Source organism: Centropristis striata, chromosome 7 (genome assembly GCF_030273125.1).
Source record: "Centropristis striata isolate RG_2023a ecotype Rhode Island chromosome 7, C.striata_1.0, whole genome shotgun sequence".
Classification (NCBI taxonomy): Eukaryota; Metazoa; Chordata; class Actinopteri; order Perciformes; family Serranidae; genus Centropristis; species Centropristis striata.
The window spans coordinates 13,580,043-13,597,440 of NC_081523.1; the positions used below are offsets into that span (position 1 = coordinate 13,580,043).

A 17,398-nucleotide genomic window follows, 5' to 3' on the forward strand; every position below is an offset into this window, starting at 1 on the left:
AACGTGGCTTCAAACAAAGCCCCCCATCCACTACCCCTGCTTGTAAATAAATACAGATATGCCTCTTTTACAGACAGCAGCAATCTAAAATATTACCACCAGCATAATTTTACCACACACATTAATATTTTACAGCACATTGTATTTTACCGCATTGAATCTTAAACTTTCATGGCCGGCCCCAAGGATTTTATTCCTTAGGAGTCTGTATCATTATTAGCCAAGATGTATAGCAGGTACAGCAGGCGATTGCCTTGCTTTTGTACTCTTCACCATTTCATAGATAATATTTTCATGAAATCAATAGTCGACAGTGCTGTCCCATTTTGTATTATTGGTTTTTACACTGAGACTGTCTTAAGACTCAAAAGTACTGTTTTTGTGCTACGTTGGCTGCCTTCTGCCCTTGTGAGGTTAAAACACAGTTAAAAATACGCAATCACGCCTCTAAAATAGTCAGATCATGTACTGTGACAAGCTGTATGACAATCCCTTCCCATTTGTTTTCGTAGAAGTTATCCGTTCATTAAATTTACCATCCATTGACAGATTTATAAATTTATCATGTAATGGTAAGACCCTATTAAATCTAGGTTGAAGTGTTTAGTTTGTTTTTTATCTAAACAAGTAAAATCCAACCTGTACAGTATCTGCCTCATTATGATGGGAATAAACTGTTAACATCTGCATGTGTGTGTTTGCATCTGTGCTCGTGTATATGCCTGTGTAGTGATTTAAGTGGTTTTAGTGTCAAAACAAGTCTAATGAGCTGGTGCAATAATTATCAGCCATTTTGCTCTCACTTTAGCTAATTGAGGCTTTATATTAGACTTAATACCGCTGCCTATGTACACAGTTTTACAGTTACCAAAATGTTTGGCTAGAAATAGCACTGCCAATAATTTAGATTTTTAATTTTTACATGACAGTGTTTTAATATCTCCCTATTAACCATACTTATGGGCTTTGACAAACCTCCCCAGATGGGGGTCATTGATCAACTCTTGTTTAGTGTATTTTTTCTTTTTTTTTGCAGATAACTACTATATACAATAATATCAAAGTCAAAAAGGACAAGCAGTTGCCTCGCTTCTAACCTGATTTGCTTCAGTATTTGCATTTTTTTTTTGCTGCATAAATTAAATAGTGTTATTTTATTTTTATGATAATCTCTGTTCAACTAATGAGTCCAATGGAATTACTGTAAATTAGTATTGTATACCATAAAAGTGATGTTAAAGAGCTCCTCTCTTTTTACATTCCCTCTGCACTCTTTTTTTCTAAGTTGTCTATCATGTTTCTGCCTCTCTTCCTCCTTGCTCACTTTGCTCCATGTATTTGAAGCGCTTTGTGAAATGCCTGTCTTATCCAGGTGAGTATGAGCTGATCCCCAGGCCCTTTGCTCTTGTCAGGAATCTCCCAGGCTATCGGGCTCTCCTGGGGCCCTGTTTCACACACCAAATTGATGTCTCCGACTGGAAATGACACTTTCAGCAGGATTTGCCATTCTAAACCACCTCAAACCCATGTGATCTCACCCATTCACTCTCAGAGGGATTGCCTTGAAATGCACCATAGCTTCAAAAGCCAATGAGCATAGCGTGCTTGAATGAAAAGCTGATACATATCCTATCAGGGAAAAAAAGAAAAGATATTCTAAAATGCTGGCAATGTAGAACAGTATTTTTTTGCTCTGAACAAAGACCAACAGTCCCATGAATAAGTAGGTATTGCCTAGGGGAATGCGATGGAGGGTAAAAGGGAGTGAAACTAAAAGAAATCAATAACCACATGAATTTTCATGTGAAGGTGCTTGTCCAGCATTTGCTTTATCTTGTTAATATCCGTCCCGGTCTGTCCTTCCATGAATGCAGACACAGATGGTATGATTAATACATACCATTCGGATCTCACCATCTTTTTCTAACGCTCCATTTAAAAGAGGAGCACAGTGACCATGTTGCTTTGCTTAAGGACTAGTTATGATATAATTTGACACTGGAGTAGAAGGAAAATGGAAAAGGTGTGACCAAGAATCCCTCCCTTGACTTATTTTCATCCCCAAGTCCTTGGGGCTGCACGTCTCTCCTAGGGGGCTCTACAGACTGGCATAATGGATAAGGGCAAGGGTGTGAAAGGAGCACCTTAAGGCTCCTCATTCAAGTCTCCCAATCTCTGCTGCACACACTCTTGAGCTGTGAAGGCCTTCTTTCTTTGCCCTGCTAGCATGGGAGCCCTGTAATAGGCTCTAATTGATAGGGAGGTGTTGGGGTCTTTCTGTATGGGCTGAAGGGATGAGAGTAAGAGAGAGAAAGAGGGAGGGAGAAAGAGAGAGAGAGGATTACACGCGGGCATGTGGGGTGGAGCGGGGGAGGAGGAGAGGCTGTGGAGCGGTCTAGGCCCCATCCGTAATGAGTCATTAATTTCCTAGCGGTTTTGTGGCGGTTGGCTCATTACTGGTCTGCAGAGGAGCAGGAACAAAGCTCTGGGTAGGTAGGAGGTGAGCTTAAATAGTTGGGGCTCAACACTTCCCAACAAAAGGAGGAAGAGAACGTTGAATGGCACTTGGAACAGATGCAGTAAAAAGTGGCAGATGCAAATTGCGGGAGAGCAAGTCTTCCTTCAAGCACTTTTCTCTTTTTATTTTGTCAGACTGCAGCCTGAGAGTCTAATTAGTTAGTGAGGTGTTTCACTTCTGATAGGGCTGTGTCTCGTTATTGTCACAAAGAGTATTCGTAGAAATGGGAGGAAACGCATATGTTCCACAGTCCCCAGTGGAAACTGCTCACTGCAATAGTTTAATTGATTTGATTATTTATTTTACCCTATAGAAATTGAAAGGTGTGCAATATTTTCATGCTTTGAAATGGTGCTGTATATAGTTTAAAATGCGATAAAACGTTATGAAGATGATGGCCGCAGGTAATTAATTATGTTTTTAATTATGTGTTTATACTCTTCTCCCTACAGGCAGAATGATTATGGACAAATTGGCAGTGGTTCTGATGAAAATGTGGTTGTTCCTCGCTTTGTTGAGTGTGTGGACCGTGTGTCGAAGGTCACCTGTGGGGCAAACCACAATCTTGCACTGACAGGTACAGTAATGCAGTGTGCGGCTCTGATACACATGCAATCAACTGTAAGCATTTAATAAATAAACATTTAAAACTTTGCATGCAGCCATATATAATTGTCAACATGTTCCATATGGCCAATTAAATGTATTTCTTTTTCTTTAATATTCTCCAACAAACAAGAGGTGGGTCTTATCATTGACCCTTCACCTATTATGCAAGATTTTTTTATTCCGTAAAATGCACTGGCACAAATCAACTGGACAATATCTTTAAGAAAGGGAGCTGACGTCACTTCTCATGAGCTGTCACTGTGTGCTTCAAAGTTCACCTACTTTACTCAATTTTATGCGAATATCAGAGCCCTCGAGCCCTCGATCAGCACATCACCTGAGAGAGAGACAAGGAGGGAGAGAGACAGAGTTAGCGTGAATATGGCCCTGGCTCCTGATCCATAACAGTCATTGCCTGTTACATACATTTCAGAATTCATTCAGGCTATGAAGATAATCGAGGTAGTCGACAGTTTCCCCTGCAGCCCAATGGATTTATGATAGCACTGTCAAGAAAATGAGGCGAAATGACACAGTAGCTGACTTTAGCTGCAAATAATGTGATAGGCCGTACAGTGGTGCAGCAGCAGCTGCTGTCATTGCAGGTAATAGGCTATAAAGAAGCCTGATAGCAATACCTGTCATTTCTTAATGGCTGACTTCACTGAAGAGCTTTTGTGGCCTTTAACATGAAGATAATGGAAGATACAACAAATTTTACAGCTTTTGCGTTGCATCCATAATTTATCACCAGAGGCCCCATGCAGCAGCAGCACAACAAGGACAACATGCTCCTGGAGGCGTGCTGGAGAGACGTGCAAGATGAGCTGCAGGGGGTTAGAGGCCCCTGCTATACTTTGCAATTAATGGAGAAACTGCACAGAGTCCAAGAAATCCTCTATCAGTTGAGATGATCATATTCCTGTCATAATACAACCCAGATTACACAAAGTTGGGATACAGTGTACAACAAAATTAAAAACAGAATAGATCTAATTAAAAATCAGTTCGTACTTGCCAAAAACACAAGTGTATCAATTTGAACATAAAAAATGTATTTGTTCAGTTTTCAATTAATTATGTGTCACAAAGGCAAATTATCACATTTTGCTTTATTTACATTTCAGGCAACGTCCTTACTTTTTTGGAATAAGGGTAGTACTTCATAATACCTTTCTGGACTGCATTTGTAATGACAACTCAGATTCTAAACTTTGAAACAGTACATACATACAGTATACTGTATATATATATATAATCTTCTGCTCTCATTATTTTTTTCCTTCATTGGAAATTATATTTCACTTGCACCCTGATGACATGCAGGTGACGGCAGGTTGTTTCAGTGGGGCTGTGGACGTGCATGTGGGAACATAACGAGGAACATCCTTATCCCAGAGGAAGTGACGCCACCAAGCTCGCCAGTGAGAGACATTGCTGGAGGATGTTGGCATAGCCTGCTTCTAACAGGTTAGTCCCTTCTTATGTTTAAATCCTATCAGGGCAGTTTAATATTGACTTTTTCTATGTTAACCAAATCCAGCAGCACCTTCTGTCTGCTGTTATAGATGTATTTTTCTGCACATAGCACATGCAGACACTGAGTACACGCCTGCGTGTACATGCCGACATGTCCACGAATTCAACATAAAGTGCGCGTAAATCCTCGGTGTGTGTCTTGGCCCTCACACAGACGTGTGAGTGTGTGCTTTTAGCTGTGGTGTCCATCTATCCGCATCATTCATTAAAAGCTCTCCCAGGGCCAGTGCGGCTACATAAACACAGAGGTTGAGGCCACAGCTGCTCTTTCACCTCACTGCGGAGAACTTCAAAGTCACTTCTCCTCACACAGCAGATGAATGCTCCCTGGCTGATATATTGGCCCCAGTTGCTGTCTTCTTACTGTAGTATGGCTGCGACTGAGGCCCCATCATGGAGCCAGAGCTGGGTCATTTGTTAGTTTTAGCTGTATCTTCAAGACCTTGCTTAAATTCTGAAGGGAGGACATTAATCCTTTTAATACAACACTTTGTAGAGTCGTTTTCCTGTGTTGCTAATGCCGTCTATTATTAACCCCATTAAAAGTGTAATACAATTTAAGTAGAGTGCTAAAAGTGGATCATTTGTTGCTCCGTTCTGTTTGAATTAATTCTCAATTTATGATCTAAATGATTAAACCATAGGAGTCACAGCACTAAATGAGACTTTTAAATGGTCAGGCATACATTTACACATATTAATACAAACATTTATGAACACGCATTCACACCCACACACACACAGACATGACCAAGTGTACAGACACACACACCAAGCGGCTGTGTGTTGCACTTGCTCTTCTAAATCCTGTAATGTCCCCAGTTTGATCCCTAGCTCCATTCTGTCATGAGGGAACAGAAATATCCATCTCCAATCAGGCCGTAATGAATAGCCTGATGAGTGTCGGGCAGAGCTGAATTACCAGATAGATTTGAAGAGCGTGAGAGTGTGTACGCACTGTATATGTGTGTGCCTGTGTGTGTGTGGGATGGGTGGGGTGTAGTTAGAGGGTCAGTAGAACAGGACACATGTAGAAATTAATTCTCTGCAAGTTCAAAAAAAAAGAAATTGGCTAATTCTGTCGTATGAGCCTTATGGAATCTCCTTGTCTATTGGTATGAGTTTTCATTTATTAGGGTCAAACTGAGGAGGGACGCACAAGAGAGAGAAAAGAGAGGTTAGGGAAAGCAAGTCGGGAGTGATGGAGAGTGAGATTTGAAAATTGGAAAGAAAAGGAGAGGAAGAACAGAAAAAGTGTGGAAAAATGATAGAGAGATGGGAAAGACAGAGCAAAAGGAGAGCAAGAGAGTCAGTGGTATGAGAGACAGCTTGCCTGGGCCGGAGCATATTGAGGGCAGCAGGTGGAAGAGTGGCACAGTTAATTAAAACGCCTGTCTTAATGTCTCAGCCCGTCACTCCAGGGAGAGAGAGAGACACAGAGAGAAAGAGAGAGAGAGAGAGTTGCCAGGCTTGAGCTGGGCTGCACCCAACCAGCCATCTAGACGGCAAACCAACCATCCAGCCAACCCACCAGGCCACATGTCAGACAAGCCCTGACACTATGCCCTTCACCCTCATCATCCTTTGCAACAAACACAGACTCACACATGTGCACAGACATACACACATGTCCAAACCCCTCCCACTATTTCCTTTTTCCATGCACCTATACTCTTATCCAAACGGCCACCTTCTCTAATCTGATGCAGACCTGTTAAAAAAAAGAACAAAAACACACTTCTGATGTTACCGTTTTGCTCGGCAGCATCTGCAGCATGCCTCTGGACTTCCAGCCTTGCAGCGTAATCTGTCTGCTTTCAATAATTCATAAAAAGCACAGGCTGTGCACTATGTTCTGAATGCTGAGGGTAATGGGGATGTTGTGATATTTCTATCATGGCCTGTCTGGAGCAGCAAGCGAATCAAACCATTAAAGATCTGATAAGCAGTCTGTTGAGTGTCATACCGGCATTGGCTGTCATCACTGCCTGTGGACCTTAACAAATCTATTCTGCTGTGTTCACTACAATCAAGCAAATGGAGATACATGTCAGAGACTCTCTGCTATGTTTTCACAAAGTTTCAGGTCACACCAAATCACAGAGTATACTGTAGTATACTGTACTTAAACTATGCTCAATATATTGTGTGAAACGCAGTGTATTTTATCAGCTATGAATAGAAATATAACAGAGGAAGAGTGTGAGCATCCACCCATGTGCGAGGTGGGTCTAGAGTTGTACGTCGTGTTGTTTGACTAATGTTTTATCAGGCTTTGCTGTATCACGGCGGATTGCTTTGTCAATAACCAGCCTGGTGCCTCAGTGAGCAAGAATCTGAGATTGTCAGGCTGAGTGACAGGCTGGAGATGGCAGATAATTCAAAGAAATTGGAAGTGTGAAATCTTTAAGGGCCACTTCTTAACACAGCAAATGCCAGGGTATCTTTCCATCAGCTGCTGCTCTCACAAGCCACCGCATTGTTAATGGTGGCCTGTCTGTCCATCAAGACCGCTTCAGGAGGGATTTAGACCTGTTTGGCGCCTTATCTCTCTTGACTGCCTCCCACTAACCTGACCACTGCACAGGCCTGTGTGTGTGTTCCATGTGGCCGATGATGGTCATAAATCTACCGGAGCAATATATATTTTTTCTTTCCATTCGCTTATTTATAGATATTGATTTATTTATGAATATCTGTCTGACAGTGTATTAGTATATCCATCCATTGTTACACAGTCGGGAGCCAAATGTAACGGTGCTTGTAGCACTTGTTAATTTAGCTGTCAACACTACTGATTGACCTTAGATTGTAGCAGTAAGAGTTCTTTGTCCTTGTGAGTGTTTCCTTGTCTGCTGCTGTCTTTCTGGACCAATGCAGGAAAGCCAGTGTCTGCTTCCAGGTTTGTGCAAAAACATTGTACTGAGCAAGAAACTCAAACTGTCAGTCATCGATAGGAAATAAGTGTTTCCATATGAGCCATATCTTTACTGTAGGATTCACATTTTTAGCTGTATTTGTGACAATAGAGGCTGATCTAATCAATTGTATTGTTTATTATTCTTATTCTTTATCATATTATTTTAATTCAATTATTTGTTACATTTTGTGATACAATGTTATAATGTTTAAGTCAAGCCTGATTTGCTTTACAAATAATAGGATTATCCCCATCACTTTCATACAGTGAGGCATCCGGCTTATTAATGACCTTCGTCATGAGGTTATGTTTTTGCTTCTGTTGGTTTATTTTTCATGAAACTTGGTGGAAAGGTGAAGCATGGGCAAAGGAAGAATACATTACATTTTGGAGTGGATCTGAATCACGGAGTGGACACACAAATTATTTTTCACTTTCATTAGCATTACTAGATAGGGCATGGCCTTAGCCGAGGTCTGCTCTCTCAGAGTGCCCTTTTAGTTAAAGACTGGTATGGGATCGGACTCTCTATTGGTGAATACCCAAAGCCCAGGTATCAATATGGGTACAATAAATGTCAGATCAGCGCATCTTTAATTTTTAGGTAATTTAAAATAAGCATTTAGCCATTAAAGGTAACTTTTTGAAATTATATTAATGCATTTAGCACAAAATGTCCTGCGGTCCACTCAAATCCATTTAAACATGCAAAGTTTGAATAGGAGGTAATGGAATCAATGTCTTCTATGAATATACATTTCATTAATACATTTAGATCTGGGGCATTTGAATACCCAAAATTAACCTAAAAGTAATTTGAAATATAAGTTAATTAATAGTTTGATAATGAGGTTTATGATTAAGAAGTTAATAAAAGAAACAAAAAGTCATTTTTTTTGTGCCAGAAAATAAAACCGAGAATTCACACAGGAGTACAAAGAAAAAAAGTGGTGTGTGCGGTCGTGTACGTGCACACTGATGTTCATAGATTTCACCACCACTCCAATGAAAGTTGAGCATTCCAGTTTTGAATAGTGGTGTCCTGACCTAGCTCTCTCCTTTTCCTTCTCCCACTTACTAACTTCTTACACTTGCACACACTCACACAGCCACTGTGAAGTCACACTAAAAACATTTAAGCCTAGGAAGTATGGGAGAAAGGTAGAAGAGGACAGACGGAAAGAAGAGGAGGAAAGACAACATGGCAAAAAATGGACCCTCCACATCTGCTAATCCAAAAAAAGCTTAGACTCTGTCCTCTGTACAGAGAAATAATGAGAGAAAATAGACAGAGAAGGGAGGAGGGGTGCTACAGAGAAGGACCCAGAGAGAGGAAAAGAAATAAACAAAGAAGAAAAGAAAGAAATATGTCCCCTATTTTCCCCTCGTAAAGGTCTCAATTCCCTGCCAGAGCTCCCTGTCACAGGGAGGTAGTTCCCAGGCCGACACATCTCAAGCTGTTCAAACATCCATTAGGATGTTTTTTTTCATACACTCTACAAATACAGCAAGACGAGACAGAAACGGCCAGATGATGAGAGGGAAATTGAGGAAGAAAGAAAAGAGACAGAAAGACAGAGAAGAGAGGATGAAGAGGAGAGTGAGTTGATGGGAACAGCAGAGAGAGGAGAAGAGGGAATTTATCAAGAAACTCGTGTGATATTTAATGATCCTTGTATGTGGAGAGGGAAGACCACACCAGCTCGTTCTCCTCCGCCAAATACCGATCCCCTAACTTAATTTCCTGCTCAATTGCTGTTCTATAGTGCATAGTACAGTGATACAGGCTGGCAATATAGAAAACAGATTGCCTGTGCGGCGGAGTGGATAAGGCTGAGGCTTGTGCTGCTGGAGACCTGCAGTCTCCAGGGGGGTCTTGTCGGTGGGCTTCACAAAACCAACAAAGCCCATCTTTCCCTGCGACTGGCAGCAGCTGGCAGGTAGATCTTCAAGCACTGGAGGTGGGGAAGTGGATCTGTGGGTGTGGTGTTTGTGAGTTTGTGTTTCTCTGCAGTGTGTGTATGCAGTGCAGAGAGTCTTGCTATTCTTTGTAGTGGAGAGTTCCACAGTCTTCCATCTTGTGTTTGCTCATGTGCTATGACTCCAATCCACTCAAAAATGTAGGCCTGCATGGACAGCAACCATCAATCAGTGCACGGAACGGTATGCAACTACAGCTACAGTGTTTTCCCAGAGACACACACACACACACGCACGCACACACACACACACGTAATACATACATACAGTACACATGCCTGTTACTGTGTGACATGCTTCGACAAGCCTTATTAGAATTTTCTGCTCATTTTTTCCCCCACATAGACCAACTTTCGTTTTTGACATCCAGTGTTTTCTCCCCAAAATCTAGTAGAACGCGCAATTCCAGACTTGCATGTCCAATGTCTGGAAATAACAATAATATATGACAGCGATTAATGAGATTTTATTAATTGCAAGCGGAATCACTTAGACATTTCATTTTTTAAAGTAACGTTTAAGTTTTGAATGTTCGTAAAATTTGTATAAAAATATTTTTTTTCACTGCACCCTGTAATCGATTGATCACACAATAGTGATTTATCATAAAGCCAGTTAATAAAACTCTTTCCCTTTGAGGCTTTTTTTTTAAATGTGGGAAGGAGGGTGTGACAGCAAAGGAAAGAAGTTGAACTGGGAGTCCAGGCTTTCTGTGATCAGACCCACGAAGCTGGAGTTTTCAATGGCTGAATTTGACGTAATATCTGTGTCCGTGAAAGACCCCTATGGCAGAAATGAAGTGATATGCAATAAATAGTAAATCATCCTCATATATTAAACCAGAAAGACAGTCAATTACTCACAATCAGTAACTGACTTGACTGATTGACATTGCGATATACCTTTTCTACTTGAACCTACATAAAGTCTTTATGTGCTGTCATGATGCTGTGTTTCTGTCTGACACAAAGTAGGCCACTATAGTGAAGTCTTATCATGTCTACTTGGGGACCTGATGTTACTTGTATCCTAGTTCTTTTAAAGTTGTTATTTCATGCAGGAAGTGTCACTAACCTAGTTGCCATTGGGTTTTTCGCTAATGTTAGCAGTGTGAACCTCCTCTGACCTCTCAAAGTGACAGGGCTTTGTTGCGTAACAACCTTGTGTAATGAACTTCCTCCCTCGAGATGTCATTAAGAACGGGAATGTTTGTCTTCCGCTTGCACCAAAATGAATATTCAGCTATTATCGCTGCACAGCATTCAGATCTGATAGGAGTTTTGGGTTTCAGCTTGTACAGAAGAGACACAAAAACCCATTCCAGATGGGTTTTATTTACTGTCTCTGTGTCTCACTGATCAGCCGCTAGTATCTTAATTTAACTGTATTTTACAGCATGAAGACAGTTAAAGTCATTTCTTTGTTTCACTAGACAAGTTTTATCTGGCATAGATCATTCACTCCCCCCACCCCCCAGTCTCTCTCTTACCCAGATTTACATATTTGTTTTAACTAATGTCCTGTTGTAGGCCACTAAAGATCTGTAATAACACTGCTAGGGTTTCTGCAAGGCGACCACACCAAGAACCACAGAGACCTGGATGGGATGGAGTTGTCAGAAGGCTTTCCATCACATACAGGGATCACATTCGAGCAAAGGTTTTCCTTGATAAATGAAGCCAATTGGTCAGCTTATCGGCTGGATCAACACTGTATGCCTTTCATGGCTCGTCTACTTTTTCCCGTGTAGGAGGCCCTGCAGAGGGGCAGAACACCATGTATGTGTATGATATATGTGAGCGAGACAGAGGGACAAAGAAACGGAGGGAGGAAGCAAAATATGTCACAATGATTATTTGAATTCCCTTGTTTATTGAAAATGGCTGAATCCAAGGTTCATCCTTTACATTCCAAAAATATTCTGGGGAGGAAGGAAAAAAAAAACCTCTCTGTTCTGTTCTTGTGAGGGGGGCAGCATACACCATCTGATGCCTTGATTACCCTTGAGTATCATCATCCTAATAGTAAATATAACTACAGGAAGTAATGATTTCTGTTCCAAATTATGTGGATGTTTACACTGCTCATCGACTGAGCAATGTATTTCTGATCAAAGATAAACTGTACCAAAGAAAAATAGAAGTTGCATTAGTGTAACAGTGGGAAGAGGAAATGGAGGGTCCCAGCAGACTCATGTACCTTGTAAAACAACTCCCCCCTCTCTTGTTGCACCAAAGGAGTGACTGCCAAGATGGCTGCTTGAGCTCCAGGCCTGCAGGGCTTGACCCTGCGCATGCTGCCAGACACCATTTCTCTAAATCCAACCTCAAAATGAATCTTCAGACCTTGGCATAATTCCTCATCCTCTTTTCCTGTCCTCCTCACACCATCTTTCTTTGTCTCCATGTTTCACTTCTCTTTTATTTTCACAATGTGGGCCATAGGGAGGATGGTGTGGGGTGACTCATCTTTCAAATTCCTGTGAGTTTAAGATGGTAAGACTTGTTTTAGAGTGTTTCATGGATCTGGGTGTCTGGGGCTCCTCCCTACAGGTTTATCATGTTGGCAGCCGTGGATGGCTCCTTTTTTTAGGGTTGTCGCGTGTTGTCCTCCCCTGAGTCTGGACCTCTCTAACATAGTGGCATGAATCTTTGGCAAACGCTGTGCACAAATAGAGCCATTAACATAGAATGTCAAGTTTAATTGTGCAGGGCTTATAGTGAGTGTTTTTATGTACTTCTGACCTCATACTGAACCACGCTGTAAATGAAACAACACACGATCACATCATCTTTTATTTAATGGAAAGCTATGATGAAATTTGGGGCTAACAGAAAAACACAAGAATGTAGTGAGCTGCACTGTACAAAATGGAAAGTAATAGATTATGTTTCCAATGGGATTGGCACAAATCTCAAAAATGTAAAGCCATGTTTTATTTAGATGAAGCAGTTTATGGTTTGCATATCTTAAAGCCAAATGTGGGATCAGCTGTATCCAACTTTAATTGCTTGTGTTGAATATATAGCTTATGAGTTTAGAAAGTCATTTCAGTTGACAAGTCCCCATAATAACCACTGATTTATTGTCTTAGAAAAGTGAAATAATAGGTTTTCTGTCTGAGGCCAATCACTGAGAGGTTTTATTGGATTTTTTCCACTTCTCTAATAACTTTGCATTATTTTGGTTTCACAGCACAGAATAAACTACTAAGTTGTTCTTCATTTCCATCATTTACAAGGCAAAAAAATGTATTTTCCATCCCTGTTAGTCATATTATACCAACAGATCCCTGAGCCAGGGCAGGTCAGGCCAGTTTGAACTACTGTACCTTGGACCTCTGAGTATTACACACCGCTTCTCTATTTCCTCTCAATCTGTGCGAGAAAATAACTCTTGTTCTCTTTTCCTTTCAACCTTTTCTTTTCTCGTCTGTTTTTCTCCGCGGTGTTGTGTAAATGCTCATGACGAAAGTTTTAAAATTAAAAGCTGAACTTTAACCACTAGAGGTTATGGTTATTGTCTATTTTTTCCCTTCTCCACGCTTTCTCCCCTTTCTTTCTTCACCACCGAGTCGAACCACCCACTATGCCTAAGGTCACAAGCTAGCCAAGGCGAAGGCTGTTCAGCAGGACTGCAGCAAACTTGGCAAAGTCCTGGTAAGACTCCCTGCTGCTCCATGGGACATACCAGCTCCTTTGCCAAGTCAAATAACACATTTAGTGAATTGAAAGTAAGATTTAAGTGGGGCAGTACAATGCGGCCAACCCTCTCATCTCTGAGCCGGTCCTTCTCTTTGTGTGCCAGAGTGAGAAAACTGCTCTTGTTCTCAGGGACTTGCTGATTATTTGGAAACAGGTCAGTTGGGTGTGTAGGCTATAACTCCACCCTCCAGTTTTTTCTCATAACTTCACATTAATTGCTTCATCAATTTTATTTTTCCTCACCTCTCAGTCTGTTTCTTTACATCCCCTTCTCTCTCTCTCTCTCTCTCTCTCTCTCTCTCTCTGTCTCTCTCTCTCTCTCTCTCTCTCTCTCTCTCTCTCTCTTCCTGTCTTTCTTTTTTTTTACTAACACTATTTTCTCCTCCCTGTGTGTATAAGAACATTTTTCAAAGAATTCAGTGGCCAAGTTCAGGCCCTTGAAGTGATTGGCTTTGATTCAAGACCCTGTTTTCTTCTCTATTTTCTCTTTCTTCTCACAGTATTGTGCTTCTTATTTCACTGAAAGTGACACTTTTCACCTCCTGTTTTTTAACCTGAACATACAAACATGAGCATGCCAGATTACTTTTTGTTCTACTATTTTTCTCTTACTGGCGGAAAATAAACTGTCGAGAGGAAACTCTTGCTAAAGGTCTATTTGAATTCTATGTTGCAGTGATGTATCCATTACAAAATTACATAATTGAAATATATATATATAACACCATGTATGTCACCTTCAATGCTGTAAATGTGCACAACAGGGGTGTATTGAATTCAGAGAGCATTTGGCCACGAGTTGAATAATGTCTTCTCCACAGACTCACAGATAGTCTCCATCCAAAGGCTTTTAGCATTCATTTTATTCATAGATCTGGGTGGTCGTTTGGGTTTTGTGTATACAAAAACAGAAATGTGAAAATTTGAAAATGACTCACTGAGGAGTATACCTCTTTCTTTCTTCCTCTGCACTCTCCCTGACAAGTATAATGCTTAAGAAAGCAAGGCTGGTTGACACACTGGTTGTCTTCAGGCTGGATTATATAAACATCCTGAGAAGGCAAAGACAAGCTAAATGTTCAGCCACATCACATAATATTCAACAATAAAAGTGATACATGTAATTCTGCAAGCCAGGGATTTCAAGCATATTTATTTCAGGTAAAACACTTTATGCCAACTATGTGAAGCCATTGTGATCTTAATTGTAATGCAAGTGTAACAGAAGACAATTAACCATTTCTCTTTAGTCTAACCAGCTCTGCTGTTCAATGCTATGCAGATGTGCACAAAACACAAATACATGGGACCTGCAGATGCATGTATTTTATCATAGAGGTAGATTTTTGATTTTTAAATCCACTTCTGTTCAAAATATTGGATGTACTGCTAGCTAGACTGCAGCACTATTACTGGACTGTCACTGACATGCCACTCCCCCTTCTTTAGATACACACATTTTCCATTTACTGTACACATCTTTCAATAAGGATCAGCTGTTCGGGGTAAGGATGGGTTGTTGAATAGAAACCACTACAACATAAATTGTACTCTACACGGCCTGTGAGACAAAATTCTCAAAAACAGTTACAACTTGATTACACCCTGCTTACTGTGGGTGGACAAGACTAGTTTGTAAACACGCCATTTATCTGTCATCATTCATTATGCAATTTAATTGATCACATCTGTTGTATCTATTAAAATCACTTAGCTGTAGAGGATTCCAGTTTTTGTCAGAGTCCCATCAAACCCACAGCCCTGCAACATCTTACTGTGTATCTCTTTAGTGGTGATTTTTGTTGTTAAAACAATAAGCCTTAAAGGCATAATACGCCGATGCTAATTTAGATTTTGTTTTTTTTCTAGTTTTCTAGTTTTAAGCCACACATGGGGCTAAGAGTGTATAATTTCTTTGCTGCTGTGGAGTGTTGTATGAGCAAAATCACTGTATGGCAATAGTACAGTAGCTACCAGACAGTGTGTACAGGCATAGCAAATTGGGGCCACAGGCCAGAGGACTGTTGTAACACATTAGCTGTTGCCACAAAGAGGTCAAACTCAGCTGTGTTAGCTGGATGTGTTTGCAGGGTTAGGTGCTTTGTGTGTGTGTGTTGTTGCACCTTGCTGCATAAGTCTGTGCAGGCTAAACTGTGGGATAGAGACCAGTGACAGTTCTTGACCTCCCCGGGGTGCAGAGTCAGTAGAGCCGTGGCTCAGAGTTCACCTGCTAATCTGTTCGAGACCTGGAGGAGGAACCAGCTGTGGGCATGTTCTTTTGTTGGATAAACAGAGGGGGGATTTAGAGAACGGGTGTGAATGAAAAATTAACCAGGAAAGGTTAAAACTGTTCAAAGCAGTAATATTTCATTTCAATTCAAGTCAGGAACCTTTACTAAAATATGATGATGAGGGTAATACTTTTTTAGATATTTTCCTCAAACCCAAGGCATTTTCCCATAGTTTTTGGATTAAAGTTGTTTTAGTAATTGCACGCAATTCACAAAGAGGCAGGGGTTAGTAGACTTGAGAGTGTATTGGAAGTTGGATAGTAGGAAAGTGTCAGGATGGGGAGGAAAAGAAAGAATTTGTGGAAAGACTGTAAGGGGCTGGGGGATCGGGAGGGCAGGCAGAATCAGCAGGCAGTACTCAAAGTCCAGCTGGTCCCCGGCTCCCAGGGTCTACTTCAAGGACCTCTCTCTCCGTTTCCCTCTCTTATATACACACACGCACACACACCTACTACACCCACCCACACGCATGATAACGCTCCCCACCATTGCTCATTGTCTGACTGCAATCTCTCTGTATCCTCACTCCCCACATCATCTCCACCCACCATCCCCTTCTTTACTTTTGCTGTATCTGTCATTTTCACCCCCTCACCATTTTTGATCCACTGGCTGACAATGATGAATTTCCCTCAGCTGTACAGGAGTTGGCAGAAAAAGTTTGCTCAGCAAAGTTTTGAAAGTAAAGCGAAGAGAGTGCGGCTTATGATATTACTGCAAGTTCAACACGATACTCCGTAAGACAAAGTCATTTTTCCTCATTTAACATCTCCCTTTAGTCTTTTGCAAAATAAGCTTTTTAGGGAAACCCACTATTGTTTTTTAACTTCTTTGGTCACTTTTTCGACTCTGCCATTTTAGTTAATCCATAGGCCATTTTACAAAGCTTGGGTTATGATTTTAGCTGAGGCTTTAAATAAAAGGTCGCCTGCTGATGTCCCTAAGTCAGCAGAAACTAAAATTATTACAAGCTTGGCGGCAAGTTCCCTGGTTAAAGTGATGGAAAATATACATAAAATGACGGTGATGATTTTTCTTACCTAATACTTTGATTGAGATGCTTCTGATCTGGTACTGCTCTGATTCATTAAAAAAACATATCTGGAAATATTCATAAGCTATTTGGCACACATCAACATGCATTACACAAAATACATGTTTAAACCATGTTTTTACCATCCATTTACACTGAACGTCATGCTGTACTGAAGAAGAATATAAACTTGTGATTGAGACCATATACTGTTGAGGAAAATATTTACTGAGGGAAAAAAATCAAATGAGGAGAGTCATTTTCTCATCGACCTCTATACAATCTGACTCCAATTTGCAACCACTGGGGTCGCCCCCTGCTGGCCATTAAAAAGAATGCAGGTTTAAGGAACTTTCACACTAGCTTCACTATTCAAACCCGGTGGCTATATCCACTTCTTTTATATGGTTAATTCCTCTACTATGCACTTCTAACCACCCTCTCTTTCACAAGAATCAGAAACTATTTGATTTCATACAATCAAGAGTGTTCTTTATACTAATATGTATCTTATATTATCAAGTTGATGTGTATGTGTAAACCATAATTGCTGTCTACAGGTGTTTTCAGCGCCACTTTTCTCACTTGCATGTTCTATGCTTCTATGCTTCATTAAACTGCCTACACCATTGAGCTCTCTACTGGAGATGCAAAACACCATCACCCTATCATATGAATGCAAGCTACAACAGGGTAGAGATTTGAAACACCTGGTTAATTTGCCTAAAGCTTGTACATACAGTAATTCAATTCCAAAGCCTCTATTGGTCCTCCTCTCTCCTTCTCTCCTCTCTCTTTCTCTCA

General features: G+C 40.8%; 1 protein-coding gene across 1 annotated transcript in view; it reads left to right on the forward strand.

Annotated features, from left to right (window-relative positions):
- LOC131974411 (uncharacterized) overlaps positions 1-17,398 on the forward strand; it is a 291,428-nt gene that overhangs the window by 111,306 nt on the left and 162,724 nt on the right. Inside the window, exons 5-6 of the mRNA XM_059336707.1 lie at positions 2,971-3,095; positions 4,454-4,597. Coding sequence (XP_059192690.1) covers positions 2,971-3,095; positions 4,454-4,597 — 269 coding nt within the window. The remainder of the gene's footprint in view (positions 1-2,970; positions 3,096-4,453; positions 4,598-17,398) is intronic.